Source organism: Corapipo altera, unplaced genomic scaffold (assembly GCF_003945725.1).
Source record: "Corapipo altera isolate COAL_440 unplaced genomic scaffold, ASM394572v1 61411, whole genome shotgun sequence".
NCBI classification, from domain to species: Eukaryota; Metazoa; Chordata; class Aves; order Passeriformes; family Pipridae; genus Corapipo; species Corapipo altera.
This window is the reverse complement of record NW_020884875.1, coordinates 28,389,571-28,417,492: the sequence shown is the minus strand read 5'-3', so window position 1 is coordinate 28,417,492 and position 27,922 is coordinate 28,389,571. Positions and strand designations below refer to the sequence as shown.

Below are 27,922 nucleotides of genomic sequence, written 5' to 3'. Positions count from 1 at the left end.
GAACAGGAGACAAAACAGAGTTCCAACAATAATGAAAATTCATTGGTTCTGCCCTTCCACTACTTTTTCTGCCATCCATGTTGGACACCTGTCTCCACAGCTGGTTTTCTCATTTGCTTGCAGAAGATCCCACAGCTACCTCTGTGTCTTTACTGTAGTCTGACAGATTCTGAAAGAATCATCACTAAAGGTCAACATACTGCATGAGGAATCCATTATTTAATACACATTTTAAAAATAGAGCACTTTCCCATTTCTGTAGGTGCCACTGGCAGGAACGTCCAGCCGTCCCAGTTCTGAAGACAGTGAAAAATTTGCTTTGTATGCTTGCTTGTCCTACAGTCTCTGTAGAGTTTTCTTTTGTCACTGGAATAACTTGATTTCTTCTGAGTTTCCTCAGACTGGAATAGATGTGTTTGGTTTTTTCCACATCCCACTCTCCTTTTGACTAAAAAGTCATTTCCTATGCTCTAAACATACCTGAAAACTTTTGTTTTCCTTCTTTTCAAATTGTTGTCCAGCTACCTATCTACATGGAGGAGGTAACTGAAAACATGAGGCAGAAAATGTTGTGGAGGACAGTCTCTGTAGAGCCGCCTTCATTATGGAGTCTGGTCAGAAAGGGTTAAATTCACGCACCACAAATATGGATGGACATGTGTGGTAGTTTGGTCTAGGCCTTCCTTGGTGACCAGTTTGTAACCAAGGAAGGGCCCAGATTTACCCAGTATTCCCTACGATTTTTACGTAAGCAAGACTATAAGAAGAAAGGAGGAGAGGCCTTCGCTCTCTTTCCTTCTGGTGGCTTGGAGGTGCAGGTTCCCTGCTGTTGAGTCTGCTGTGTTGGGGAGCGAGGCCTGGTAAGGCCTTGTCGACCTTGGGAGGTGGAGGTTGCTGGCGATCGTTCCAGCGTGACTCTCCGTTGTCCCAAGGAGAGTAGTAAGATAGGTTTTTTTGCCAGTTCTTTTAGTTGCTAGATATTGGGCTACTAATCAGGATATATATATATATATATTTTATTTTGGTTTTGTTCCTTTTCCCTTCCCCCTTCCCTTTCCCTTGTGAAATTGTATATATATTTCAATTGTATATAACTGTAATATAAGTGTAAATATATTTATATATATTGCTTTAGCTGTCTCTCTCATTTTGGTTTTCTTGGTTGTTTTCTCCCTCTTCTCCCTGAGGTTTTTTGGGGGGGGGACTTCTTGTGGTGAGGTTTGGAGACTTGGCAGGGAGCCAGCTTCAAACCATATCAATGTGGCACTCAGTGCTTGACCAAGAAAGGCATTATGCTTTCCCTTTGAAAGATGACACAACTCTCAGACTCTTGTTGCTGTAGCAGAAGTAGCATGTGCCTAGATAAATTTCCGTCCAACCGTGCATTTCCAGAGAGGTTTAAATGTGAGAAGCAGGAGCCCCACTAGCACGGTGACTTCAAATGCATGTGTCCACGCATGACTTACTTGGCTAGCAGCTACAGCAATGAAACAAGTTTTGCCAGTAGCTTGGGTCCACATAGTCTTTTCCCCATTAAATAGGTCACAACGTTGTTTTTCAATTTGCGCTCTTGTTTACTGGATTCTTACCCTGGCTGACAGATAGCCTGAAGGCACAGTGTTGCAAAGGGACAGTGGGATGGCTGAAGGTCCTCTAATGAGATGTACCCCTCCTGTTGCAATACCCTTTGTATCTCTACAGAAGCCCCTGTGCAGACTGACAGGAGGTCAGTGAGGGGAGAAGTTGGGGGTCAGAGTTGTGCTATACAGGTTGGTGATTGTGCAATACCGTGTCCCCAGGCAGAGACTTAAGTCAGTGAAGCAGTGCACTCCAGTGTCTCCCAGCACCAGACATCTCCCCTTATTTTACCAGAATGCATCACATGCAGGTTGTGCAGGAAACTGGATGTAATAGATATCTGGATATATTGAGAAAAAAAATAACTGTGTGAAAGAGCCCTCACCTCCTTTCTTGGGTGACTTGTACAGATTGTACCTCCAAGAGTGACAGGGGACAAAACAAGACCATCTTACCTCCAAACAGCAAGTGTGCTGACAAGAGTCGAGGAAGAATTGTAAAACAGCCAAACAAAGGATGAATGTTGCAATGGTCATTTTGAAATAAACCTGTTTGTGACGAGCAGTGACTGTGGCAATATTTACGCTATGATTCATTCCAAAGTGCAGCACCTGCAGTTTTAGTGTGGATGGCTTTTAGGATAGAAGCAGCAGCAAATTCTATTCTAACATTTAATGATGAGAAAGCAAGCATTAAAGCCGCTCTTGGCTCTGGTTCTGCATTAACTTAAAATAGGACTTGTGTAAGGGGTGTCTGGAAGCATCTTTCCACTGCCAGTTGCTTGTAACTGACTCTCAGCGGACAAGGGTTCACACAGTTGTTTCTCTCTCTGTATGCACTTGCACTTCCTCTTCTTTTTTATGTGACCATTGCAATTACAAGAAACTCAGCTGGCATATATCTGACCACATTAGAGCTCTGAGGATGCCCTCAGAAGGTCCCTTATGCTGCCTTCCACTCTTCCTTGATGACAAGGCTGAACTGTCTTATCTGCTAGATTGTCGGGCGACAACATCTGTCTCTGTCTGTAGGCTCCAGGCAGCTACTAGCAGCCTCCTTACAGGAATCCTTGCAGACAGACATGCATGTTATTCTCTCAGCACTACTGATAAACAAACCGCTACAGCCAGGAAGAGGTCAGAGGTGGTCACTGCTTTGTATGCCTGGTTGTTGATGATGTTGGAAGGGAGCCTTTAGAAACTCATCAAATTCCAGTAGCTACCAGTGGGAGCTGCATGTGGTAACACTGCAAAAACAGCTCTCCTTGGGGAATCAAAAAGTCAGGTTCCTGTTACTTTACAGAAACTAGGGTTCAGAATATGGGACTGCACTCCCACTCCTGCCCTAATAATATCACTAATACCTAACCAGTGAAAATGCCTGGCTTACTGGCCATGTTAGCAGAAGAAAATGAGATCAGGAAAGAAAGTGTCTACAGATTATTTCCTCTGAGAAGATCTTTGCTTCCAACAAAATCTTCAACATTCAGACTTCTCAGTTCAGTCCTCAAAGGTACTCAGTGTTTTTTTCCTACAAGGGCAAAAAATACTTGAAAGTGCAGGGAAGAGTCTTCAAACAGACTGGTTGGAAGACTCCTCTGCTTAGCACTACACATGTTCTTTTGGTTTTTCCCAGTACTTAACTACTAGAGTTAGTTTGGAACAGTTTAAAGAAAACACCTTCAAACACTTAGGGGGGAGAGGGGAAATAAGAATAAAACAGTTGTTCAAATACACAAATGCCTATCCAAAAACCTGGAAGAACTGTTTATTTTGGGAAATTTGCTCACTCATGTTTTGCCCTTCTCACCTGTCTTTAATTTTCCACTCGGAGGAATTTTTGTTTCTTTTCCTTTCCATTTCAGACAATAAAGCTGATTTTCTCTCTTCTAAGTCAATGCAAACGTGCCTTCTTGGGAAGGCTTGCCCTGGAGAATGGCCCCTGCAAACAACCTGGGCCATGTGTCAGCCACAGCATGGCAATTCTGCTGCTTTGAGGGTGCAGAGTGAGCAGATTAAATGAAGACTGTTCTTCATATGCAGGATTACAGAGAATCCTTTAAATTCGTAGGATTTGTTAAAATACTAGGGAAAATGCTTTCTGATTCACTTACAGAAACAGTATGATTTGTTGGCTTGTTTTTTTAATGCTTTCCCAGTCATAGTGATCTAGATTCAGGTCTTGAAACCACCAGTGGTATTTGGTGTGCAAGAAATGGAAAACTGAGACTTGCTTTGTAACAGAACTTTGAATTTAAATTAAATTTGCTTATTATGTTGGTTTAGGAAGCAACATTTGCAGCAGCTGCTGCATATCTGTAAAATCAGGGATTTTTTTCCCCTTCTTTTCAAACTGAAAGGAAAGCAACAAGTCCAAACGCCAATAGACTAAAAATATCCAGTGAGTACAATGAAAGAGATGAAAGGGGTCAGATGACACACAGATGAGTTTTGCTCAAAAATGTTTAATGGTGAGTAATACCATATTTCTTCTTCATGTTCTGTGCTTTTCCATCCTCATTTCCAGCTAGCCTCTCTCCTCCCAGTGCTTGTTTTGTTGCAGTATGTAAAGCCTAGGTCCTGTTGAGGCGAGGTGGTATGGTCCACATCTGTCATAGTGCTGCAGGAACACATCAGACCCTGTACAGCTCTCAGGAGTTTAGCAAAAGTAATGGTTGCTTGAAGGATGAGAGCTCCTGCAGCACTGAGACTTGAACCAGTTTTAGAAACACTCCCTGTGCTGAGCTGCGGCCCAACCCTCACAGGCAGGGTAGGACTATTATCTGCCTGCACACCAGAGGGCTGAGTCAAGGATGGATTCTGTGACTTTAGCAGTGCCACAGGAATCCTGTGGCACAGGCAGGAGGACAGCAAACTTCCTTTTCCTTGCTTCAGTACTAACGCTGTATTATCACCAGATGGACCAGAATTAGCTGTATCCAGGGAGCTTGAGAAGAGAAGGAAAGACCAATGGATGTCATTCCTCCATTTGCTAACTGGAGTAACCCAGTACTGAAGAGAGAGGGTCCTGAGTCAGGAGAGGTCAATACCACAGTGGTGCATTTGTCATGCTGCCCTTTCCTCCACAGCAGAGCAGAGGTACTTGGTGCTCAGGGCTTGCCTTCCTGGTTAAACATTCCCCAGGGTACAGGCTCTCCCAGCTCACATTTGCCAGTGTTTTTGGGTTTGGGATAGCTGCTGTTTCCCTATAAGCAGGTAGAGAACTGTTTTAGTTCCTGCTAAGGGCCACTGACACCTAGACAGAGTTTTACCAGAGCTTACGGAAATGTTTTTAGCTAAAACAAATATTGAACTCAAACATTTACAGAGTTTGAAACTATTTATGTGTGTGGTTTACGAAGCAGTTTAGCTGTTTTGAACCAGCATTACTGCTGAAAAAAGACATTCTGGCCCTTCCCTCTCCTGTCACTTCTCATTTCTTCTCTAAGCTGTGGAAGCAAGCTGATTGGGCTGCAGACAAAGCCTTCAAAGCCAAGTGACAGGTTCTTTCTGGATTAGTGAGCTGAACTGGCTGAACATGCCAGGTACTAGTGTGAGCCCAAAAGTCTGCAAAGCAAAGGTGGAGAGGACAGGTCTCCCCCCTTTTAGTGCTACACAGCTTTAAATTAGTGAAAAATACTTGGGAAAAATGAACCATCAAAACTTAGTGTTGAGACTAGAGCGCTAACCTGAGATATGGCAGAATTTGGTTAAAGACTCTTCTGTGTCAAGCCAAGCAGAGGTTCACACCAGCCAGAATCACATACACCTACACTTACATACACATATATAATTTCTGTTTATCTCTTTCCATTTTTGCCAAAATATTCTGGACTAAAGTAAAAATAAAAAATAGAAAAAGCAAAACATAAAAAACGCAGAAGTTGCTGCAATTGAGTACCTAACCCTGTTAGCTGTCCTGACTGTAGTTACAAACATAAATGCACTCTCACATGCCAGCTACTCTCCAAATAAGAGTTGTCAGCATTGGTCAGATTTGTTGATCAGCTGCCAGCAGTCTCCCAACAAAACAGATGGACTAAGGCTTTGAACTGTGGCTATCATCCAGAAAAGCACCTGCTCCTCTCTGCCCGAAACATGTAATTACGTTAGCTGCTGCATGCTTATTTTTGTTTACCGTTTCCCACTAACCTCTAACAGTGCTTCTTTTAAAAGAGAGCTTAGATAAAGCTGAACACAGCACTTACTAAGCTGTAGGGAGAATTACACTCCCTCTTGGAATTAATGTAAAGGGACTCTGACAGAACAGGAGGTACAGAGCTCTCCAGGAACCCATACCAGAACATGGGTTGGCTTTAGAAAGAATGGTTTATCTTATTTTCCATGTGCCTTGTTTACCAGGACTGTGGATGAACCAGGGCCTTCCTCTCTCAGGACCCCGTCTGCATCATGGGGAGTAATAAAGAGAACTTGTCATTGCCTCCAGCTGCCATTTAAAACTGCCTCTGCTCCCTACAGTGTAGATGTTTTGCAAAGGTGAATGCCATCAAAGTGTTTTCCAGTCTGGTTATTTTAACACTTAATTATTCCATTCCCACTCACCAAGGTGCTTTATTTACCTGGCTCCTTGGAGTTGGCACTCACAAGTAGGCTTCAGGGAGCAGAGGTTAGGAGGAGCTTCCCTGATTTGAAACTGTTACTGCAATTTGGTGCCCTGATGGACTAAAAGCTGAAAGGAAGGACTATAGCTATTTATGATATAGCAAAGCCACATAGCTTATGAAATTTGTTCCTTGTGCAAGAACATCAACATTTTTTTGACCCGAGACTCTAATTTCAGTCTTTGGTATCTGAACACTGCACCTTTGATCAACAGTTACTAGTGTATAACATCCCCAACCATTAAACAAGGTCAAGAAGCCACTCGTTTCACACATTTCCTTCTTTTTCACATTCCCATTCTACCTTCATCACCAATCTCCTTTCATTTAATTAACAGAAATAGCAGGAGATGACAGAGAACATTGAATAAAGTCCCTCTCTCACTTATAGCTATGCTGCAGCCCTCCTTTCTCCACAGTGGTGTCCAGGCCACCGTCCCATGTCAACTACTGCATCTCTGCCCATCAGCAATAAGACAGTGCCATCCATGGCTAATGATGGGAAATGTGAGGAGAGAACATGTCAACATGTCATCTGAACTTGTGTCTACCATAATATTATGGCTGTGGCTTTAAATACTTTTTACTATATAACATGATTTGGACAACATCTCTCATCAACAGTGGGACTGATTCAAACACTAATAGGAGGAAGGACATCCTCACAATTAAGCATGTGTCAGATGAAAACTAAGTGGCAGAGGCAGTTTAATAACCTTGCACCACACCCTGCGTGATGTCAGCAGAGCACTCAAGAAATCCCTGTTGTTGGTCATGCTAATGGAGGCCCTGCCTGAATTACAAATATGATATAGTATGTCTCCTGTTGGGATTTTTAAGTGTTGGGAAGCACCCTCTGGTCCACAGTAGGGAGTCTTCTGCTGGGCAGATACAGGAAACACTTCTATCAGCAGAGAAGGCAGAAGTCACACAGTCACACAGAGAGTGAGTGCTCTTGGACAATGTTTCCAATGAGCAATTCCAGCTGAATTTCTTAGTCCTAAATCACTTACACTACAAGCTTTCCATACTTCATTACATTTTCTAGATTTGAAAAAGACAATTGAATTTACTTGGCAGATAAGTTTTAAAAGTGGAAGTTGTAGAAAGAAGATACAAACACCTTTTTGTCCCATCAGAAATGACTATATTTGCATGACGTTACTGCTTCCCAAAATTGTCATTAGCATTGTTTGCACACTTTACTTTCTGAGGTTAACCTCAGCTGGATAAACATGTAGTGTTGTGGGCAGATAACAGGAGTAAAAGGATAGGCAGAGAAATGTAAGCCCTTGAGTAGGACTCAGACTAGGTCTGCAGGACAGTTCCTCCAAGTTACAACAGGAAATTGGCTTCAGCTTATGCAAAATGTGGCTCTGGACCTGTTGGATATTAAGAATAAGGTTGTAGCGGCGTAAATGGTCCTTGTAGGTCTAACCACTGTAAAAGAACCATAAGCTTCATGCTTACTGTGTATGCATGGATCCACAAGACTCTAAAGACCTGTTCGGGAAGGTAGTCTTCATTCACTTCTATCTGTTATTCAAAACCACACCCAAGTCATGTGCCTGCTGTGGCAGTCACTATGTAGATGTGTAACAAGGAGTTGTGGCTCCAGATTGATAGTGGATTAAAGGAGGTTTTTTCTATCAGATTTTGAAACTAATTCTTCTAATAATAGAAACAATTTGCATTATTACTTCACTTACTAGTCAAAGTGAACAGTCAGCAGCAGTCTCTATTAGTAGCTTATAGAAAATTGCTGCCAAAGGTCATGTTTCTTTATTGGAGAAAACTTTTCTTTTAGAGATATCACTGAAGCCACATCCTAAAAACAATGTGGATCAGAGATGAAGATGATAACTATTTGCTGAAAAGAAGTGGTTTCCAGCACTGTTACAGAAATCAGCTTCACTTCTGGGAATGAAAAAATGGAGCACAATGAACACTAAAAGAAGCAGAATGTTCCCCTTACTGCTTACTGAAGTGGTATTGGGCTTTACACGGCTACATATGAATGTCAAACCTGAGTTTAGTGAGATCCCTTTGGGCTTACAAAGTCTGTTCCTGAGCTCACTGGTGGAATGTGAAAGATTGCTTAAAGTCAATAACACCATGAAGAAAAACATAAAGCAGTTGCACCTCTGTTCTCTCTAATGTGGTATTTCGTATTCACAGGTAAAGCCACAGGAAATTCAGAGATCACATCCACACTGCACAGCTGAATTTTGTTGGATTTTGAACCATGGTTGAACTGATGGCAGAGAGAGGCCCTGGGACCATTGTCTTTATCTGGCCAGTAACAACAGGCACCCCATCCATTTGCTCTTCTTCCATGCAACCCCTGGCTCACCAGGTGCCACAGATGGCATTTCCCATGAGTGATGTAGCACTCTTCCCTGCAGCGAGTAATTTAAAGCAGAAAGGTGGGTCCCATAAGGGAACTGTGAAACTGCTGCACCAGCACAGAAGACTGGAATGTTTAAATAACTAAATATCCTTGCTGAAGAAGAATGTATAAAACAAGCTAGAATTTCTCACCTGATATGCTTTTCTTTGGTGGCCATGGGAATTCCTACAGCACTTTTCTAGCTATGAAAGTAACAAATAGGATAACTGCAAAGAGCTAAATCACAACTGTGGAAGTACTTCTTACTGTAACATTCCTGAAAGTTACTCTATTTTGCTAGGTACAAACCAACACTGGGTCTTGGAGAATGAATGGCAAATGGGAAGTCATGTGGTTAACTTTGTGTTCTGTCTTTATATCTGTCCTGTACACCCAAATTGACAGCAATAGATTAGGTTTCATATTTTCCTGGGAAGGCAGCAACAAGTGCTTTGCAAAACACATCTCAGCTGTGTCTTATTACCTGGGGTAAAATGGTATGGAAATCCTTCTTTTCCCAGTAGCACTTGCAAGCTCTGGGCCTTGATTCAGTTCCTTAAACATACATAGAAACTGTGTTAATCCATCAGTTTAAATATTCATGCAGCTGCTTTCTAAACCTCTATAATCAGACTGATATTGCAGGTCATGCCTTAAGCTTCCTCCAGAATCATTACTGGCACTTGACTACCAGGTGTAGCAGCTACAAGTGATATTTCCTTCTGACCATGAACAACTGAGGAAATTTATCTCATCCTATCTGATGCTAAGTTGGTTATGGTGACTCACCTCCTTCCACGTTTTCCAGGCTAAGTTGCTACAACATTCTCCAGCTGCCAACACAGTCCCAGGGGTCTGCAGAAAATTTTTTTCAAATTGTTCTAGTTATAGAGGATGGTGTTAATTCCTTATGTATAACCAAATCAGAGTCTAATCCTAGCTATCAAAGCCTTTAATGAAAAATGCCTCCAAAGTAATATCTTTCCTGCTTCTTCTGCAGATACATACCTTAGGAATGATGAAATAATCCACACTATAGGTTTAGGAAAGTAGGATCTGCTTCTGTCCTGGGCTTGGCACTGGATTTCATATGCATTGACACCTTGCCTTTGGCACAAAATTCCAGACCTTACTCTCTGTTTTTCCAATAATAGAAGCTTTGGCTTAGCAATAATTGATTACACTCAACACTGCACAGAATATTTTTTCTCACATTTGCAACCAATAGAAACAACTAAAAAAAATATGCTAAATGCTAAAAGTTATAGTCCTTTTTAGGCAAATTTAGTGATAGTAGGATTTGCTGCTGACCTTCTCTTTGCACTCCCTTTGCTTAACTGATGGCTACATACATTTTGACTTGTAAGCAGTCCTGTATAGGGGGTGTGCAAGTGAGACTGATTCATCTTTAGGGAGAAACAGACTAATCAAATTATACTTTATGGCCAGGCTAAAATAGCAGAGTTTGCAATGCAGTGAGCAGCTTAGCTCAAAAAGTCAAGCACAAGGTGACTCAAAGAGTCATACACACACCATCTTTTAACATCAGCAGTCTAACCCCCCTAATGCAAGAGTCCTTCCCTCTTTCCCATGTTTCCCTGACAGAAGTTTTGAACAGCACAACTCTACCCTGCCCTCCCTGTGCATAACATGCTGGTGTCTCACACAGCATGCAAATTCCAATCCTCCCTCCCCCTCTAATCTGCTGAGGTGCAGCAGAAGCATCCTGACTATATTTCCAACACATAAGGCCCAGACCTTCTGCCAGTTTGTTACACTCAGCTGTGACCTAGCCCAAGCCCACAAGGAAGATGCCTCACCAAGCTGCACTCTGGATCCTGTGCAGATAAAACAGAATGTGTATTCATGAGCCTCGACACAAAGACACCAGAAATGTCTTCACCACTGTAGCAGGTGTTACACATTTCTGCAGAAGTAAGTGTGGGCCCAGGCTGTCAGCATCTATTTGCCAAGAAATCCATGTAAGATGCAGCGTGTCCATGCATTCACTCCTGTTCAAAACCCCTTATTACCCTGCCCACATCTTAGTCTTCCTCTCTGCCTAGGTGATGCAAGTGCATATTAGCAGTGTAGGTGTCCTAGGCTTGGTGACAGCAGGACCCAGAGTTTGGACAAGACGGTCCAGGTTTGCCCTTTCTCATGGCAGGCCTGTGATTTTTAAGGTACAAACAACTGACTCAGCAGCATTCTGAAGAACAATCTTTAAATATGCACGTGTTGTGTTTGGACCTCACCCAGAGTACTTTGGCTGGTGCAGAAATGCTATGTCAGTTTGGCTGATGCAAAACTGAAACAAGTCCACCAAGATCTTCATCTGGATTTGAGGCAGTATTAGCTGCTGGTCCCACTGTTCCTGTAGAGCTTGTTATGATAAATGGTATAGCTACACAGAGGAACACAATCTTCTATATACAGACTCTTCTATATACAGACTCTTCTACATACAGCTCATCTGACTCTTGGAGATCCAAACACTTCTACATGAAAAGTCTGAATGGCTTGGCAGTAACCCTTTTGGAAACCAAGTACCTTAGGCACTGTTAGAAACTGATTTTCTTCCTCTTTTCTATCCACTACCTTGACTTCTGAGTCAGACAATGACTGAAAAGAAAGGTGAGTGAATTTCTGATCCTGGTGGTTTTTTGTGACCTGCTGGAATGAGTTTAACAACAAAAAGTCAAATACAAATAAATTTTCATATTGTGCAGAGTGCTTTCAGGCCACCTTCAAAGAAGGTACTGCACTGCTCCATTTCCTCTGACTTAAAGAGAGGTTTCAGCCAGCAGCATGCTTCATTTACTTTCTCTGGAGTTACAGCTTGGGGATTACTCCTCCATCTCATTGGCAAAGCTGAAATAGTGATGTGATTCAAGTTGAGGCACCCGTTTTAAACAATGATGTAGCAACACAGCATCTCTGCAATAAAAAGGTTGTGAATTAACTCCTTAGAGTGAGGAATGCAGACAGCAGAGTTTAGGACCTGGAACTGGTTCCAGCACAGCTTCACTGTTGCTCTCTGTAAAGACCTGACCTTTTAGGAAACTGTGCTCTGGCTCCTTTCTAAGCCTCCTGGTTCTGTCAATCTCTTGACATTTGGGTGTTTCTATATCACCATAGTCTCATAATTCTTTCTCAATCACTTGAATCCCAAAGATCTTAAAATCTGTGGCTGTCTCCAGTTTACACCCTTTTAAGGTGACAAGAATTGTATATATCTACCACTACCCAAGGCCACCCCTGGATGCCCTTGTCCCACCCTCAAAATCATTTGCCACCAATCTCTTGTGTCTTTCCAAACTTAGCAGTCTGGTCAGCAGCAGAACTCCCAGAGACAATACAACAAGTAAAACCCAATACAAACAGCAATATTTTCCTATCCTATGCATGCTGCTGCATGCCAGGGAGAAAACACTGGAAAACTGATTTGCACCAAAATGCTTGCTCCCTCCCTATCTTCTTCAGAAAATTTCTTCAGAATTTGAGTACAGGTGTCAATAGAATACATTTCTAAACTGCAAGACAACCTGTAATGCACCTTGGCCTTGAGCAGCTGTGTTGCAAGCTTGAGTTTGTCTGTATTATGGATTTTGAAGACAAAATGAAAGTTGGGCCTCATCTGCTTTATGCTCAAAGTTGTGTTTCAGCAGCTCTGCTCTGAAGCTACAAGAATGATAAGTATCTAGCTTCAGTTATTTCACTGTCAGGAGCTGAGCTTAGCATCTTCCTTGCATGAACTATACATTCTGTACATTTATGGCTAAACTTTTTGATTTTGCAAAGACCTGCATTTTCTCTGTTTCTGGAGTAAGTCAGGGACGATCAGTGTATTTTTTAAACACAGTCCTGGAATGCAGCTCTGCTCCTAGCTGCATTCACAAAACAAAACGAGAATCAATAAAAGTGAAGCAACTGAAGGGATGCCCATTTGTATCACGTTGCCAGCCTTTTCTTTCATTTAACTGTAATTTAGGAAACAAAATTTTTTTTTAGTCTGTGGCACAGGATTTATAACAAAGCAATCCAAAGCTATCCTATGACTATGACTCACTTTCCTGAGCCAATTACCATGAAAACTGGAAATGATGCAAGAGGCTGTTACTGCTGGTCAAAGATCCATCATAGCATCCACTAAGTCATTTATACTCCCAGGGCTGCATTTTATAGTAAATGAAAGCAGAGAACTATCAGGAACATGCTGTTGGGAGGGGTAAAACAAACAAAAGTAAAAGAAGTAATGAATCAGTGTTGGTAAGTCAACCATGCATCTTGAGTGCACATAAAGCATATGGGGAAGGAGGCAGGGGAGGAAAGCTTTTCTGGTTGAAAAGTATAAAGTTTTATGACATGAAGAACCCATCACATACCAGAATCTGACAGAAGTACAGAACATGTCCACAGCTGGAAGGGGAAGCATGGTGGTGGCCATAAATTGACAGGCAAATATGGGCTGCATAGAGCTGGGCTCTGCCCAGAACCACTTTGAGCAGCAGTGGAAGATACCGAATGCAGTTTGTCAGAGGCAGAATATCAAAGCACAGACACCTCAGGGTAGGACTTCTTATTAACCATACCTTTTACTGAGGACTAGACTTCAAAAAAATGTTTAACTAAGGAGCCTAGTGATACCCAGAAAAGTATTTAATAAAGCAAGGGTATAATATGCAAAGAAAGGCACCGGGAAACAGCAACTAGCATTTTAAGAAGGGCCCACTTAATTTCTTTCCATCATACACAGGGTAGAGGTATTGTGCCTGCATAAAGTGTCATATTGAGACTGTGCAGCTATCAGGGAGTGATGCTGGGAGTTTAAATAAGCAGCACCAGCACAGTTCCTTGTGTGATGAGGGGATCTTTAATGTAAAGGACCATTACTGCAGCACAGGCTCTAATGCGGTGTTCTTTCCCTCTGCAGCACAGCATAATCTGGAGGATTCCTGATGACAATGTCGCATCTGCTGTTTTAGTTTCCTTTGCAAAAAAACACAAAGAAAAAGGCTATGTACCAATCTGCTTTGCCTTGCCATTTGTCAAAATGAATGCAAATCCCTATGCTGGCTGGGGACCACCTCTGCAGCTAACAAATAAATAAATATTGCTGCAGTGTACTAAGATATCCCTCTGAAGTGAAACAGGAGGTTCCCAGAGCTTCAGAAGGCAGGCACTGCCTCTCCACAATTGTGACTCTAAGGAAAAAAGAAGGTTCAGTACTCTTCAGCAACAGAATATGATCAACTAAGATGCAACAAGCAACACTTTATTTGTAGAAAAGTCCTTTAAAATTTTACTACATTGTAAGATTAAGGAAAAAATAGTCTTAATGTATGTACATACAATATATATAAACAAACACATATCGCACCATGAAAATTACATGCTTTTTAGAACAGAGAATGGGTCATATTCCCTCATATCAATTTTAAAGTTATCACTGCAAGAAACCTTGCTTCCTTTTTTTTTTATCCCCATCAAAGTTTTCAAGTACAGGAAGTAAGTAACGCAGGATCTAATAGTAGAAAACCTTTGTTATACACAAATTACAACTGACAGCTAGACAATATTATTCTGCAGTATCCAACACTTGTGTTTTTTGAACTCTGTAATGATATGAACTTTTACCTGAGGTGCATGGAAATAATGAAGCATGATAATTTGGCAAGTTTAAGAGATTTTCACATTATGATCTGACTGTAATTGAATTTGATTAGGTATCACATGTCTATACCCATAGTACTGGCACAGGAATGCTCTGTGTGAGTCATCACCAATGTCTCAGAAGTGCAGGAAAAATTAAAAGGCAAGCACCACTTGCAATGATAAGCATGCAGACAATTTAAGTGAAACAGAGGTAGCATGTTCTTGTAACTCCAGCAGGGTCATTCAAATCAACTGCACCCTCCCTTCTGCAAAAGGCACTCGCTTTTTCAGCTAAAAACAATGCGCTTAAATTTGGTCAGATTGATCACAAATGGTGGATTTTGCTCCTTAAAAATATTAAAAAATTTCAAGCAGGGGACACAGTGAAAAGAAAAAAAAGGGTGTAAGAAATACACATTTAAGGTAATATGTGCTATTATTCTCCCCCTACCTTTTATGGGGAGAATTATATAAAACAGTTGCAATATATAATCCAAAAGTTAAGACTTTCCAGTTGAAATGGCAGTATTAAGCAGCACATTCTGTATCAGGAATAGTTTTAAACCACCAGAAGTACAACAGTCTTTTTAATAAAGAGCAACAATTCACAGTTAGGAGCAGAAAGGTTATGCACATAAACGGTGGCACTAGAGAAGGATCCTTTGACGTAAAATCTCATAAATTAGTATGCATTGCAACTCTTATACTGTATCTTTTATCCTTTCACCAGTTTAAAAGGACGTCCATGCAAAACACTTCCTCTTACCGTGACACTACAGAGCTAATTGAGTTATAAGATGTGCCACTGTTGCAACTGGAAGCATAAGCCTCTTGACCGTTAGCATCTAAATTAATTTTGAATACAGAAGATGCCTTCAGTAAAAAATCTGCTGCATCTCTGCGACCTAATTCCCTCAGCTTAGACATCAGGATACCTACAGTACTCTCAGGTGCATTACTCCATTCCTGCAGAAGGGCATGAACTGGACTTGAAAGAAAGTAATTTTGTGTTCCATTATTTGTATTGTACTTTGCAACAAGATCAGGGAGGCCCAGGTTCATGGCCAGAAGGCACCAATCTTTGCCCATAGGATCAGGTGGATCCAAAAGTCGACTTAATTTTCTCCTGGTAAGTAGATTCAGATCGGAAACATGAATATCCATTCCTAGACTTCCCTGGGAGTAGACATCAAGACACCCAAAACACAGTATACTGCTAAAGCTCTCTTTATATCCTCCCATAGTGTTAGTTAGTGATGTCTCCTTTTGACTCTGTGCACGGAAAAAGTCTCTAGGCTGGTAGACCATTACTGGCTCATGATGTTCCCTCAGCTGCTGAGGACTAAGGTAGTATTTCCCAGTCAGAAGACCTGGTAAGGTTGTGGCTATTAAGTTATCAATGGTGCTACACACAGAATCCAGAAGTAAACAACACTTGATCTTCTCTGTTTCCAGTCCTCTAACTTGAACCTCTATACCCTGACCATGATTGACCAGCAGCACTAAAAGCTCAGTTCCGCGATTCATAATCTTTGATCCGTTTACCCACAAACGTATATCAGCATCTCCCTCTGTGCTCTGCTGATGAATCCACCTGCATAGATTCACCTGAACTTTATGAAAAATTCCGCAAGGAAATGGGGTAAGATGTTCCACAGGAACGATTCTAACACCACCATAAATCAGCACTTCATCCTCCTCATCTGTCCAAGACCTATGGAGATTGTCAGTCTTTATGAGAGCAGGAATATCCACCATTGCTCCACTACTAAGGTCCCTTGCACAAATATCCATGGCATCCAAAATCTGTATCAGTTCTTCCACGTCACTATCTGTCACCAGACGCTGGATGTCCTCTATAGTGTATCGGCCTCTATAGTGATGGAGGGCTTTTGGGTTCTCCACTGACAAGATTTTTCCAAGGACATTTGAACAGAGCCAGCGAGGATCCAGAAGCACAACATCTTGGACAGTTTCACTCTGCATAATGTTTATCTGTTTATAAATATGAAAGTTACTGTTTACATCTGTATTACATACTGTATTACAAGGTGATAGCCCACATTCTCTCCTACCTAACATTCCTAACATAACCAAATAATTTGATTAACACTGCTCACGGGAGAAAAACAAACAGTGCATTTTAATATCTGGCAAGTGCTCAGAAAAAAAACCAGATTTGGTTCTTGATTTCCACTAGTAATGGAATGATTAGAGGTCAACAGCTGGAAAGCCTAGTCATGCTCTGCAAGCTGTTTATGCAAAGGTGTTATTCTATGATTCAATTTCTAATGGACACATATAAATTTCTCATATGCAGTGAACACTTCATTGAAGGTGATGGCATATGGATCCTTTCTGGGCATTTTATCTTCTTATAGCTGTAGCTATAAACTGTAATTCTTCCTGTCTCAAAGAGATTATGTTGAATGAAATAGAAGCCAGAAGACAATAATAATAACAAAAAGCATTAATAACTAGTCTCTACTTCTTATGATGTCTCAAGAGGGAGAGTAAAAAACCCAACTTTAGACATTTGCTTAAAATCATAAAGCAATATTCTACGAGAAGAGTACCTTGCTAATGAAGAGATTCAGTCTAGATAAAAACACTTACCTCTCCTATACTATGCAACTGCTGTGCAATTTGCCGTAGGTCGTTTTCACTTGCTAGGGGATTAAGATGTTCCTGTACATCATAGACAAACTGCTGCAAGGACATCAGCTGGTTAGGTCCATTAATTTTTCTCCATGAAGGCAGTGTGGAGATTATTTTTTCACAGAGATGAGTCATAGGTGGGCAAGTCTTAAATGAAGCACAGAAAACATCCATTTGAGAATAATGGTACTATTGGTTTGGTGCTGATGGTTTTGTTGTTGATGATGATGCTGTTGTTTTTGGTTTTGTTTTTTTTTTATGGTAGTCTAATGCATTCATAATGTATGTTTAGACCTAAAGAGTTCCCCTTGTGCTGGACCTTTATCATCTGGCATTCACTTTCCACAAGATCAATTTACCTCTCCTTAAAAAAATGAATTCCAGAAACCACTTTTTCACTGAAATAAGCAATCATCATCATCATCATGGCTAGGCTTCGCGAACAAAGATTTGGGAAAGGCTGAAATAAGCAAATGTTCCTAGTATCACCATGAGTTTCCTTCATGCATTTTTAAGATGCTCTTATTACTGAAATTATCAAAATTTATTTAAAATTTGTAGCCATAAATACCTCTGCAGGACCAATTTACTTCAAAAGGTGAGAAAGCATGGTACCAGACAAGAAGCAAAAATGGTACTTTCATGTATTGACTGTCTTAGACTTCACTGATACCTCCTTTCTACACTCTCAAGCCACAGCATGCACTTCTTGTGCAGCAAAACCCTTTTTAGATTTCAAGCCAGTGATCACAGCTACAATAAAGTTTTTTCAGAGAAGGAAAGCCTATTAAATCAAGAGACCATTGGGAATGTAAAGTAGGCTGAATTTTGCATAAAACTAAATATTTTCCTCAACCCACAGAATTAACTCAGTAATACATTCATTTTTAATTAACTTTAAAAAATACCTATCAGAAGTAGCTGCAGAAAATCTTGTTAGTGTGTAACACAACTAAGAAGGCCCTTGGTATGAAGAAATAGAAATCCATTTAGCACAGGCTACCTAAAAATTTGACTTGATTACCCTTAGTATGGAAGTCTCTGTGGATTCATGATGCTAACAGCAAACCATGGTTACTCTACCTTTGGTCTCATGTACGTATACCTACACGTACATATGCAACAGCAAAACTTTTCAGTTAAAAAAGGCAGTTAAAAGTTAATACATATTCATTATCTTTATAACAGTTGAGGAAACTGTCCTACTCTGATGTTTAATTTAAGAAAAATGTATTTGCCTGAAATATATTTATAATATATTTATCTGTTTCTCTGTAATACAATGCTGATTAAAAAAAAGGGTCAATGCTGGAATCAAATCACTGCCAATCAAAATACAAAACTATGACTTTGAACTGAAAATCTCAAATTGTTTTCTTTCAGTAGAGAGCATTTTGGTGACCTGCTGAAAACAGCTACAATTTTCAAAATAAAGACTGAATCTTTGATGTCAGGAGTTTGTTTATCACCTGACCTGTAAAGCATGCTGCTAAAAATATTGAAACAGCACCTATTTCTAGATGCTTCACAATATAAGTTCGAAATTTACAGTAAATTATTAAACATGATGGTCACATTTTGGCTGATCGAACACAGGACATAGGACATTACTTACAGAAATTATTTGGCTTCTTATTTCTTGCAAGTGATTTCGGAGAAGCTTCATATCTTTAGACCCTGATGCTCCAGCATCCAAGACAAATAACTTTTCTGAAATTTGCAAATCATTTCCAAATCTAAAAGACAAAAGTTATTGTTTACTTAGTCTCAAATCCAGTTTATTTCTTAATACAGTTGTACTTCAGTCTTAAATTTTACAAGAGATATTTTTCTTCCAGGAATGATAAAGTAATGATTGTGCTAAGATATTTTATAATAACAGACAGCATAGGTGCTTCTAATTGTCTTGAAAATAAGCAGATATTGAGAGAAAATTGTTTTCTCTCAGGATGATGGCTGAAGATGTGGAAGAAAATTATAACTGCATTACATGACTCGGAAATACAAACCAAAACATTTTACTAGAGAAGGGATTACAGGAATTAATTATTTTTAAGGTCTTAGTGTTTGTTGCTTTCTTTCTTCTTACTTTAAATAGTCCAGTTGTCATTGCTCTTGACACCAGCTCTCTTTCTCACTTGCTTTTGACTTTTCAACCACACAAATCTGTTTTCTGAGTTCTGAAGAGATTTGCATTTAAAAAAATTCCAACACCAAAGACTACACACAGGTATTTTCTATCCATTTATTTCAATAGATCAAGATACTGCCCTACCAGTATTGTGCTGGAATTCCTACATCTGTTTCTTGTACAGTCCAGACAAGTGTCTGTGCTCACAGGTATGAATGGTTTCTCATAGCACGTGCTACCCACTTGTGTGCTCACTGGGAACACAAGTTATTGTTACTTTAAACAACAGCATGTTCATGAAAAATTCCCTATTTCCATCTACCATTAGTACGTGCTCCAGATATTTGCTGAAGAATGCTAGAAGTTTTCCTAACTTCTAGGTACCTCTTGGATGACCTTGTCACCTGTGTGACTCTATAATGTCCAGCTTTTTGCAAACTGTGTAGGGAGTACCTTCAGGCCTCATTTAGGCTTTTTTCATACCTATCCCTAAATCACTTCAGAGCAAAGCGTGGTTCTCTCATAGAGTTGCCTCTTTTGCATCCAGAATTTTTAGCTGAGAACTGCTCAGTTTTCTGAGACTGCAAAACCTGAACACCAGCACATTAGAAAGAAAGCTGAAATGGCCTCTGGACGTACCCTAGCGTTTACAGCGTGAGACTTCCTAAGCCACAATTCACTTTGACAACACTTGGCTCATTTTAGCGGTAAATATTTCAATTTTAGCACAATACAGGCTTCCTGAACATATTCAAAATATCATAATATCATAAAGCTTAACCTTTTACATATACATTTTGGTATTTTTTCTTTCCAATTAACATGTTTAAACACTACATATAAATGCACTCCCCACTTACCTGTTTTTGATTTCTTTCAACAGTGACATGTCTTTGTCATAGTAGAACTCTCCCCCAGTAGGCCGAGGAAGATTCACTATGTCAGCATGTGTGGCAACCAAAACAACATGCAGGGGTCTTTTCAGCTTTCCACCAAATGCTAGAAGAGAAATAAGACGACTCCCTCACTGTGAGACATGCCTATAGAGATGGGTGTCTTACTGAGCCAGAAAAGCAGAAATACATTTTACATTCTTCATATCAAGCACTTTTATGGTGGATTTACCAACTCTAAGCATAGCCATTAATAGTGTAACAGCTGGTGCTTTGGCTATTATCTGCTTATAGGACTGTCTATATATTAATAGCTAGACTATTTGAATAACATCAGATACAGTTATATTACATTAGTTGTTTCTTTTCCACAAAACCAGTAATCAATAGCACTAATGATACATCTATTAACTACAAACTACGATAGTGTGAGGAAAAAATATTCAGAAATAACAGTTTTTTGAAAGGGTTTTGCATAATCTTTGGATGGTCCTTAATACTAGAGTTGTAGAGTAGAGGATTGTAAGTAGAACACAAAACGTCTACAGCATTCATATGTTGATATGAATGCTACTTTGCAGTACTTACACAAACAATGACCTCTCACTTACGTGAGAGTTAAGTAGGAAAGTCTGGCAGAAACCATGAAAAAGAATGAAAAAGAAAGAAAGATACAAATGGTATGAATGAGGTGACAGTACGGAACACAGAGTTTTCAATCTTTTCTCAAACTGATTTTCCAAAAAAGAAAAGACATCATTAGACTATTTTTAAAAGAGACAATACACCCAATCCTGCTGTTTTAGCCTGAAATAAACTTCACATGGGATAAATATGGTTACATCACTGCTCAGTTCTCATCAATTAAGAGCCACATAATCTTGATTCTTTCTTAAAAAGCCACATTTCCCAAAATCTCTGCATAGCACTTCCAGGTGAGTATTTTGTAATTATCTTTTTTTTCTTTCTTTTTTTTTTTTTGGCAGTTAAAGGACTTAGACAAAATAACTAGAAAATAATTCCAAAGGTTTTAACTTTTCTGCTAACATCAGTTAATAGATATTACTTGAGAGATCTGTAACAATATAAAGCTGCATGGGTGCCCAAATTGAGCTGATCAGTATGAAGACAGATTTAAGCAAAGTATCTAAACAATCCTGATAATCAGATCAGCAAGAAGAAAAAATTAACCGAAATTCTGACTCTGAAGAACTAAGTTTCCTTGCTAGACTGATGAGCCACAAAAAACTTCCAGCAACTGCAAATTAACTGTACGTGCAGCTTTGACACTTTTCTGCAAATTTCTGAGCTATTACTTCCAGAGTCAATTGATTGCTGGTTAGATCCAAATGCTCATATTGCGAAACTTAGATTTGATCTTAAAGAGAAAATAAAAGAATACAGTGCCTGAACTGAAAACTGAAGGTTGAACTTGGCTCATTATCATTATCTGGCTGAGATAATGCATACAGCTTCAAGCAGAACACAGAAAGAGAGAGGAAATACTCTTTGCACTATGTAAGTATTTAATACATTTGTCTGGTGAATCCCTAGCAGTGTTACAAATGTCCATGAGTGCTGAGTTAGGTCTGGAATAATCTTTCAGATCACAGACCCAAGACACATGTCAGAGCTTGGTTAATCCATGAAACTATCAAAAGTCTGCCGACCAATACTCAGCTACAAACAGTATATAGTATATATATATAGTATATATACACCTAGACTAACAGATGTTTTAGGAAAAAAGTTAATTGGTTTGCCTGCCAAGTGATGTTCAGTGTGTTAGAAAGCTTGAACATAAACCAAGTAAAATTATTTAAACCCTGTGCAAAATTGGAGAATAGGTGAAGTTGAAATTTACAAGAAATATTTATTTCTGTACACCCTGATGCACCAAGAAGTTATCATATTTGAAGTCCAAATACAATTCTAGTTTAAACACATTAAAGTTGCACATACTGAGGGGTAATGCTATTTTACAATACTGTTCTGTCCTGTTCTCACTGACAAGAGTCACAAATCTATGCTGAAAACACAGTTAACTGAGGCTAGATAAAAGCAGAATTTAAGTAATGTGTTGCTTTAAATGGTTCCAACTCTCTGAAACACTCTTCCATACAGCTTATCTGATATAAAACTTGATCTGCTATGTACAAGTCTAAATTCCAGTGCCACATGAGGTTGCACTGAACCTCATGACCCTTTATAATTGGACTAAGTGGGGTGTACAACTCTTCCAGCTTCTTCCACAGATAAAATTAGCTTTTTGTAAGAAACCTTGTGTAAAGTTTGTTTGAATACATGGTGACGAAGACACATAACAGCAACGCAACATGGATGATGTACAGAGTTGCAGAGAAATACAAGAAGCTTTATTCTACAGTCATTTAATACTTCATTAGCAGGCAGAAGAACATACCTATTGGCTCCTCAACTGGGACCAATGATTTCAGGAAACTGAGCCAAAAGGTCACTTGGTTTAATTGGATTTCATAAGGCTCCTCAAGACTAAAAAGCACTATGTGAATTGCAGTGTGATCATTTGCAGCAAAATAATCATAACAGCAGAAGTACACAGGATTTCCAGAGAATTCCCAGATGCTGAAATCACCAACTCCTGAAAAACAGACACCAATTAAGAGATCACACTTCATCAACAAGAAACATCTAGCCATTGAAAGACAAACAGGAGTTAATCTGATTTAAACTTTCACAAAGATAAATCGTATGCACGTGAGAAAACAAGACTGCAAAAGCAATTATGAACAAAGGGAGTAGAGTTTCAGAGGCTTAGAAGCTGGGTCCTCATAATCTGTTCCTCTCTCACATTCCTCTCTAGGACATTCAGCTGGATGCCACATGGAAGCACCTGTGTTATATGCATGCAGTTTTATGCATTAAATTGGGCTTTGCCTTGCACAACAGCAAGAGATGTTGTAATTGCCTTGAAAACCAAGAATAACAGTTCCCATTCTTTTCCTGCTCACCCCCAAGAAGTTTAATATTTTTATTAATTTTTCTTCTTAACATGACACTGCTGATGTTAAAAATAGTTGAAGCACATTCTCAAAGAAGCCACTTTGCTTTACGGAATTGTACTATTCTCAGTGCATTGGTAAACCAGGACTGAAGAATCACTATGCTAAGAATCCTAAAAGCCCCATGCTTCTTTTTGCCATTTCCTTTAGCTTCAGGTGATAAAAGTATTAGTGTGTTCCACTGTATGACACTTCCCAGATACACTGCACATCATGGTGAAGTCTGATGCACCGGTACTACTTCTAGTTAAATAAATGCTCATTAAGATGTGCCTCAAACTTCTAGAGGGAAAGAAGCCATCAATGTACTGTTATGAGTACAGATATTCAGAGTTCACCTCATGTGTACTCTTTCATTCCACATCAAGATAGCACAGAGAAAGATATAAGAAAACCCTTCTGACAGTCTGTCACAATTCTGTTCCTCTGCAGAATTTGACATGGTTTCAAATTATACCAAAAGAAGAAATTAGCCTGGACAAAGAACAAGCTTTAGCTACATGGCAAACTCTTCAGCATCTAGAATAAATGTTTTTTGTCACTGCATTTGTTACTGTGCATATATTGCATTCATAAATAGGTTTCTCTCTCCAAAATAAAAATCTTGATTAATACTAACTCAGCCTCAAAATTGTATGACATGCATTTTCCTCATAATGAAGAGATCCTACTGGGAGAGATATTACCACCTATATAAATAACAGTTGGTATGGCTAGTGGAGGATAAGCACCATTTGTGTGGTCAGAGTCAAAAGCCATATAAGTACTTATGACAACTTCTTTGACTGATCTCTCTTTAGTTGAAACCTGCTAACTGGTTTCAACTGCAAAGCAGTTAGCTTCCTTTGAAAAAACCCAAATGAAATCAGAAGCTCCACTCACCATGACTGATGAGCTTCAGGGCTCACCAAACATGCTCTAGCCCTGTCACAGGGTGAGAACAGTAGGTCCTTTGTAAAGCTGGGAACCACTTAAATGGTGAGGACACTTGGCTTTACGGGACCAGATTAAATCTGATAAAATTTCCAAAGGACATAGAGGTGAAAGAGCCTTCACACTAGCAGTCACTTTGCCAACCTGCTCCTGTTATACCAAATCCCTCCTTTCTTCTCCCCCACTTATTCATGTCAAAAATGTTTCTATGTGATACTATGAAGGTTATGACACGAGTGATTACTATGTATATTAGAGCTACAGAATATCAGGCAGATTTACTTTCTCCCTAAACAAATCAAATCCTTACAGTGTTGCATTGTCAAACACTACTATACCAGGTCAGATTTTTTTCCACTTTTATTTTTAAAAACAAGCAAAATGGCATAAACTATTCTGCAGCATTAAGGCACCCCAGCCTAGGACTCTGCTTACCATGCAAGCACGCATTTTGAATATCAATGGCCTTGGTGGACTGGTCATCAGCAGAGAAGTGAGAGTGATGAGCAGGTGAAACGAAAGTTCCTAATACTCCTTTGGTCAGTCCTGGCTCAAACATCATACTACGGCTTCTCACGCTGACATTTTCACAACCAGGATAAAGATTTGTAATACTTACTGAAACTGGGTCAGGGAAAAGAAAATGAGATTACAAACCATGTGAAAATCACTACCAGATCACTTCAAAATAGTATGCAAGACATAAAAGCAGATTAAAAACACCAAGGTGCTCTTCAAAGAAAGGAGATAACTGTGAAGCTGTGAGCATACACAACTACATCCTTATTCTGAATGATTAAAAGGAAAATACTAGAATGATCCCATACAGTACTTCCGTCCATTAGCAGATATACCACTGAGTGGGAAGGATAGAAAAACCTGAATTATATGTGTACAAATGATTTCAATAGTTAAAGTTCTATATTGCAAAAATATACTGGTGGGGTTTTTTTAGCTAAGGGCTGCAATTTCATAGCATGGTCTAATTATTATTGACATGGAAATGTTACGTATTCATATCGCTGATTTCTGTAAGTAATGATAAAAAATATCACTGTGTAACAACTGTTTCTGGGGACGTGGGGAAGAAAAGCAGGCCCCTAACCAAAACTGTTTTACTAATAACCAATATTTTTAGTTCATGCTTAGTTCAGATTCCCAGAATGTAAACGAGAAGTTAAAGGGCTTTTTAACTGACCTGCACCATCTAGTGGATAAGGCAAAGATTTCTTTCCTCCACTAGATGGTAAATTCTAATATTTGGGTTTTACTATAGGAAGAAATTACCTGCTAGCAGTAAAACTATACTTTCATGTTTGATCTCCTACTGTAATATTTAAAATATTTGGGCTCTCTTAAATAAATACAGGGTAAATACCCTTATTTTTACAGAATTTAAACAAACACATGAACAAATAAATAATGTGATCAAGTATAGACCAAGTTGTGCTGATTTAAATATTTATCTGATTATGTCATTCAACACATAACATCATTTACATGTTATGTAATTATTTACATCCAAAAAGAACACCTACTGTAAAAAGCAAAAAAGAAACTTCCAAATATTAAAATAACACCATAGCAGCTTTGTTTGTACAGAACTGCACAACTTTCTGGATTTATATCCAGGTAAGCTATTTTCAAGTCCATGCTTAAAACTGACCATTACTTCTACCTTGATTTGCCAATGTGATCAGTCTTTCTGATTTTATGATGCTGTGAGCATACACCACCTCTCCTTTTGTTCTGTTACCAATCAACATTAAAAAAAACCCAAAACAATCTTCAGCCAAAACCTTCCTGCAAGTTCTTTATTCTGGTGTCACAGATGTGAGCCCCTTGTATTAAGTAAACAACAAATGCAATAACAATCTCTGTCCCAAGGATCTTGTCTTGTTAAGTCACTCTGTGAATGCCTTATAGCTTCCTTAGGTGACTAGAGTGAAAGTAGAGATGAAATCTACTGCTACTACTGTTCTAACATGACTTAAAAATGATGAATGAAACCCAAACTTACAAGTATTATCCAGAAGTTGTTTTTTTTTTTTTTTTAAAAGGCAACTAAACTAACACTTATATAATAAGACTACTAAATATCAGTTTAAATTTGAGCTCCTCGACACACTTAGCTTGTATACACTGCGCAGCCTCTGAGACTAGAAAAGGAACCTGGACAAATAGTTCACTGCTCTTTCCACTGTCCTCCTGTGGGTTTTTCCAAAGCTGGGTACATGCTTAAGTACAAACCTAACTAGTTCCTCCTCATCTTGTAGGTCTCCCCACTTAGCACAGGCCAACTGGTGCTACACAGGTAATATATTTCCCTAATATTTGCATTTATTTCAGTTTAGAAAATGTTCATCTTCACCTTGTTTGGAGATAACTTTAGACACCTCTAACCAGGCTAATTCAATCCTGTACCTTATAGAAAAGCACTCCATAGCATCAGAGGAAGTTCTGAATCCTATTATTACTTAAAAATCACAAAGATGTAACAATTGTTTCAATTTTGCACACCATTTATTGAAGCTCCTCCAGCAAAAAGGAATCTGGTTATAACACAGGCGGTTACAGCCTAGGACTTTTGGTGAAAAATAAACACCATGTTTACAAGTCCTGTCCTCCACTCTCCAAGTTCACTTACGCAACATGTAAGCAAATAAAACCTTAACTGCTCACGTATCCTACACACTTGCTGGTCCTCTCACTCTTATTTTAGGTACAAGCCTATGCACAGAGAACTCAGACCCCTCTCTGCTTTGTTTTGGTTTCTTACATACTTACGCTGTCCTGTCTTTTGCAGTGCAGCCAACAGTTCTTCCTTAGGAGCTACAAGAGACTAAGAGGAAAATGTTTTCTCATGCAAATGTTTTCTCATCAAAACCATACCTGAAGGTTTGGAAGACAAAGGAGATGGGGGGAATCTGCTTGAGCTTGTGGAGGAAAGCCTTGGCCTACGTCTTCGGAAAAAGCTTCGTATCAGGCCGCACTTGAGAGACTCCACAAGAGTGGTTTTCCCAGCACCAGAGTGTCCAAACAACTTCAGTTTGATTCGAGGCTGTGGATTCTGTGTGTGCCTCAATTGCTGGATAAAAAGCCCCCGGTGTGTATCCTAAAATTTAACATAAAGAAGAAATCAGAACATGTGGCAGGGAACTTCTGCCTCCATCAAACTCAAAACACAGGGTTTAGGTACTTTCTTGCCAGACTGATGTTCATTTGGTTCATCATGCAAGCAATCAGCTACTGGCAGAAGGGCAATGACACGTAGACAAGACACAGCTCAATGGTCTCTCTCAAGAACCACCTTGAGGTTTCATGAAAATCACACATGTTTCATGAAAATCACATGGAGAGGTCAAAGGAGGAAAAACTAGCATCTTTCAGTACCTAGTCTCCTTACCATCAGTCTCAGCATAACCAATATCTATAATCTTATATAATACACATGCAGCACTGAAGAATTTTGCTGGGACTTCTACCACCTGAATAATCTGAAAACTTGATGTGCATTTCTCCTCTTCTTTACCTTTTTCTATTCTCATATTTGGAAGAATTTTAAGGAAACACAGAGAAAGAAGAAATGTGGAAGAGCAAAGGAACTAGCTTCATCTGTCCTTTCTTCACTCCCTCAGTGGGAGCTGAGAGAGAAGCTCTGTTGCTCTGCATTTGTACTGAATTTAACAGGTAGGATGAATCATTAAATGAGAGCCTATAGCCCCCCTGAATTATAAGCATGCTGCAACTGAGCTGAGAAATTTGACAGAAACAGTAGTGCATAAAATCAGTTTGTTAATGCAAACTAAATGCAAATACTGCGCCCTCACAGCTAATACTGAATCCTCCACAAGAGCCATTATGACAGTAGGTTCCTGATGTGTGTGTTAGTAGAGACAAAACTCTTCACAAGCACTGAAAATGAAATAAGTGTCAGGTATATTCTGTACATTGTATATTGACCATTCTGTGTAGCACTATAATATTTTTGGTGGTTTGGTCTAATCCATTAATTTCAATAGA

General features: G+C 39.4%; 1 protein-coding gene and 2 long non-coding RNA genes across 3 annotated transcripts in view; 1 reads left to right on the top strand and 2 right to left on the bottom strand.

The window, feature by feature from the left end:
- Positions 1-154: 154 nt before the first annotated feature.
- Positions 155-10,422, bottom strand: LOC113943473. Its single transcript, XR_003526336.1, has 3 exons — positions 10,409-10,422; positions 9,073-9,143; positions 155-169 (listed from the first exon to the last, which is right to left on the bottom strand). It is a non-coding gene; the product is annotated as an uncharacterized LOC113943473 (long non-coding RNA).
- Positions 4,212-6,076, top strand: LOC113943472. The gene is made up of 3 exons (XR_003526335.1): positions 4,212-4,347; positions 4,496-4,676; positions 5,940-6,076. It is a non-coding gene; the product is annotated as an uncharacterized LOC113943472 (long non-coding RNA).
- A 3,412-nt stretch (positions 10,423-13,834) lies between the features above and the next one.
- Positions 13,835-27,922, bottom strand: part of DAPK1 (death associated protein kinase 1) — an 89,359-nt gene continuing 75,271 nt past the window's right edge. Inside the window, exons 20-26 of the mRNA XM_027634788.1 lie at positions 26,792-27,014; positions 24,335-24,523; positions 22,348-22,545; positions 19,893-20,031; positions 18,517-18,637; positions 16,860-17,048; positions 13,835-16,238 (exon numbers count right to left, since the gene is read on the bottom strand). Of these exons, the coding sequence (XP_027490589.1) occupies positions 15,006-16,238; positions 16,860-17,048; positions 18,517-18,637; positions 19,893-20,031; positions 22,348-22,545; positions 24,335-24,523; positions 26,792-27,014 (2,292 nt within the window). The 3' untranslated portion in view covers positions 13,835-15,005. The remainder of the gene's footprint in view (positions 16,239-16,859; positions 17,049-18,516; positions 18,638-19,892; positions 20,032-22,347; positions 22,546-24,334; positions 24,524-26,791; positions 27,015-27,922) is intronic.